Source organism: Otolemur garnettii, unplaced genomic scaffold, assembly GCF_000181295.1.
Source record: "Otolemur garnettii isolate 467f Iridium unplaced genomic scaffold, OtoGar3 scaffold00023, whole genome shotgun sequence".
Classification (NCBI taxonomy): Eukaryota; Metazoa; Chordata; class Mammalia; order Primates; family Galagidae; genus Otolemur; species Otolemur garnettii.
The window spans coordinates 10631642-10635233 of NW_003852418.1; the positions used below are offsets into that span (position 1 = coordinate 10631642).

At 39.7% G+C, this 3592-nt stretch overlaps 1 protein-coding gene across 1 annotated transcript in view; it reads left to right on the forward strand.

Moving 5' to 3' along the window:
* CSE1L (chromosome segregation 1 like) overlaps positions 1-3592 on the forward strand; it is a 44701-nt gene that overhangs the window by 23312 nt on the left and 17797 nt on the right. Inside the window, exon 14 of the mRNA XM_023511982.1 lies at positions 932-993. Coding sequence (XP_023367750.1) covers positions 932-993 — 62 coding nt within the window. The remainder of the gene's footprint in view (positions 1-931; positions 994-3592) is intronic.

Consider the following 3592-nt stretch of genomic DNA (forward strand, 5'->3'; position numbering starts at 1 on the left):
CCACGGCACTCTACCCAGGGGGACAGCTTGAGGCTCTGTCTCAAAAAAAAAGAAAAAAAAAAGAATTGAACACTTCAGGCTCAGCGCCTGTAGCTCAGCAGCTAGGGCACCAGCCACATACACTGGAGCTGGTGGGTTTGAACCCAACCTGACAACAATGACAAGTGCAACAAAAAAATTGTTGGGCATTGTGGTGGGCACCTAGAGTCCCAGCTACTCAGGAGGCTGAGGCAGGAGAATTGCTTAAGCCCAAGAGTTTGAGGTTGCTGTGAGCTGTGATGCCACAGCACTCTACCGAGGGCAACATAATTAAGACTGTCTCAAAAAAAAGAATTGAACCCTTCAAAGTATATGAAACTGATAAATATTAAGGATGGCTTCCAACATTTATGAGTACGTTGATCTAGATTCAGATATATTTCCTCTTTTTTTTTTTTGAGGAACATTTTGTATAGGAAATTTATATACCACAAGAGGTACAGAGAATGTTGCAGTGAGCTTCTGTGTGATCGTCATCCAACTTCGAGAATTATTAACTATTAGCCAATGTTCCGTCCCTTTCACTAATTTATTTGCCCACCACTAGAGTAATTTAAAGTATAGCATAGCGAGATGTTTTTAATTTAGAATAGCTGCAGTTCTGAACATGTAGATAATATTATTGGTGCATGTCCACATCATCCACATCATTTTTATTCAGTTATTTAAGAATACTTGTTCATTTATCATGAAACTTAAAAGCAAGGAGAAAAATAAAATTATAATTCTAAAATTATTTAGAATTAATGGCTACATAGTATTTGTTATATAATTAGCTATGCTTCTGTTACTTGACATTTTAGTTATCATTTTCTTAAACTCTAATAATGTCATTAATTTAGAGTAATAGCCTTTACCACTTATGTAACTATGACTTTTTATTTCTTAATAGTGAATGAATTTCCTGTCCTTAAAGCTGATGGTATCAAATACATTATGATTTTTAGGAATCAAGTAAGTAGCTTTGTATTTGTTGTATGCCACTTAATTGCTTAAGAGTGTTAGTATATATAGCTTCTCCCTTTTGTTCAGTTATATTTGATAGCAGCATCTAACAAATAGTGTAGGATTTCAGACCATGCTTAATTTTCCTAGTTTGTTTGTTTGTTTGTTGTTGTTGTCATTGTTGTTTAGCAGGTCCTAGCTGGGTTCGAACCCACCGGCCCTGGTGTATGTGGCCTACACCCTAATCACTGAGCTATGGGTGCTGAGCCTAAATATTGTATTTTTTTAATTTATTATGTTTATTTTATTTATTTATTTATTTATTTATTTATTTATTTGCAGTTTTGGCCAGGGCCGGGTTTGAACCTGCCACCCCCGGTATATGGGGCTGATGCCTCACTCCTTGAGCCACAGGCATCGCCCCTAAATATTGTATTTTCAATTTTTATTTGGTTAACGGGGAAAATGTGTATAAGTGGACCCATGCGTTTCATATTGTTCATGGGTCACCTGCAGTTTATTTTATCTCTGTAGTCAGCTGTATTTCCATAGTAGGAGGTCTGGAGGCTGTATTAGATTTAGATTCCTTTAGAGGGGGCCGAGAAAGCATCGTAGTTGTACTTTGTTTCACTTCATCAAGACATAGACAGCGTCTGGTTGTCCACTGTTAGTGATACTAAGCGTGACCAGTGGATTCAGGTGAAGAACAACTTTCCATCATGCTGGGGGCAGATGGCAGTGGTGGGCTGAGGCAAAGTGAAGTTAGAAACAACAGGAGACAAAGACAAGACACGCAGAATAGAATTTCCAAAGGTTGGAGCACAGGGGACCACCACTAGCTTGTGGGGTTCACAGTGGTGGCACCCAGTGTTCCACTCAGCTTTTCTTTCTTTCTTTCTTTTCTTTCTTTTCTTTCTTTCTTTCTTTCTCTTTCTTTCTTTCAAGATGGAGTCTCACTTGTCACCCTTGATAGAGTGCTGTGGTGTAATAGCTCACAGCAACCTCAAACTCTTGGGTTCAAGTAGTTCTACCTGAGCCTTCCAAGTAGCTGGGACTATAGGCTCCTGCCACAACGCCTGGCTATTTTTAGAGGAAAGGTCTTACTCTTGGCTCAGGCTGGTCTCGAACCTGTGAGCTCAGGCAACCCACCCACTTTAGCCTCCCAGAGTTCTAGGATTACAGGTGTGAGCCACCTACGCAGTTACCACTGAGCTTTTATTGAAGGCTATTTACTCATGTAGCCCAGAAGGTTAACTAAGGAAGGGAACAAAGACGACAACAGTTTCTCTGAGCAAGCATGTCAGCTCCTATTGTTTCTGTAATCATTAACTTTAAGGGTCTGAGAAGCATTGAGAATCCAAAACTTGAGCCTTGTGTGGGGGCAGCCACCTGTTTATGGTCACACACAGATTCCTAGAGGGGTGTTAATCCCCACTAGTTCACTGTGTAGTAAAAGGTCACTGGTGTCAATCTCTGAATAGTTGATAGGAAAGAGGAATTTTCCTCTCTACCACAAAGGATCTTTCTCTATAATAAGGGATATGACCTCTCTTACTCTTTTTTATTATTTATTTATTTATTTATTTATTTTTTGAGATAGTCTCACTGTGTCGCCCTCGGTACAGTGCCTTGGCATCACAGCTCACAGCAACCTCAAACTCTTGGGCTTAGGAGATTCTCTTGCCTCAGCCTCCCAAGTAGCCGAGACCACAGGCACCCATCACAACACCTGGCTATTTTTTGTTACAGTTGTCATTGTTGTTTAGGTGACGGTGGCCACGTTCAAACCTACCACCCTCGATGTACATGGCTTGCACCATAACCACTGTGCTATGGTACCAAGCCTATTTTTTCCTTGCTATGAATATTAATTTTATGGTTGGGGACTATATTAAAGGGTCATGCCATTAGGAAGGTTGAGAACCACTGTAGGAAACAATTTTTAATTGAAGTTTGGTTTATTTTTACTACCTATTTTTGTATATAGAATTAATAACTATTCTATGTATTTGTATTTTTCCCTGTTGCTATGTGGAAGAGAGCATACTATATAGTTTTGTACCTTTTTTCCCCAATTTTAAGAAATTGTGGTAAAATACACATAACAAAGTTTACTATCTTTTTTTGTTGTTGTTTTGTTGCAGTTTGACTGGGCCTGGGTTCCAACCCACCACCCTTGCTTGGTATATGGGGCTGGCACCCTACTCACTGAGTCATAGGCGCCTCCCCAAAGTTTACTGTCTTAAGTGGTGTTTTTTTGTTGTTTTTTTGACACAAGAGTCTTAACTATGTCACTTTGGGTAGAGTGCTGTGGCATCACAACTCACAGCAACCTTCAACTCTTGGACTCAATCTATTCTCTTGCCTCAGCCTCCCAAGTAGCTGGTACTACAGGCATCTGCCATAACACCTGGCTATTTTTTTTTTGGTACAGTTGTTGTTTAGCCGGCCTTGGCTGGGTTTGAACCCACCAGCCTCAATGTATGTGGCCGACGCTATAACTGCTGTGCTATGAGCGCTGAGCCTATCTTAAGCATTTTTAACTGTATTATAAATATCTCGTATAATTGGGATTGTATGGTATTTGTCTTTTTTTTTTTTTTTTTTT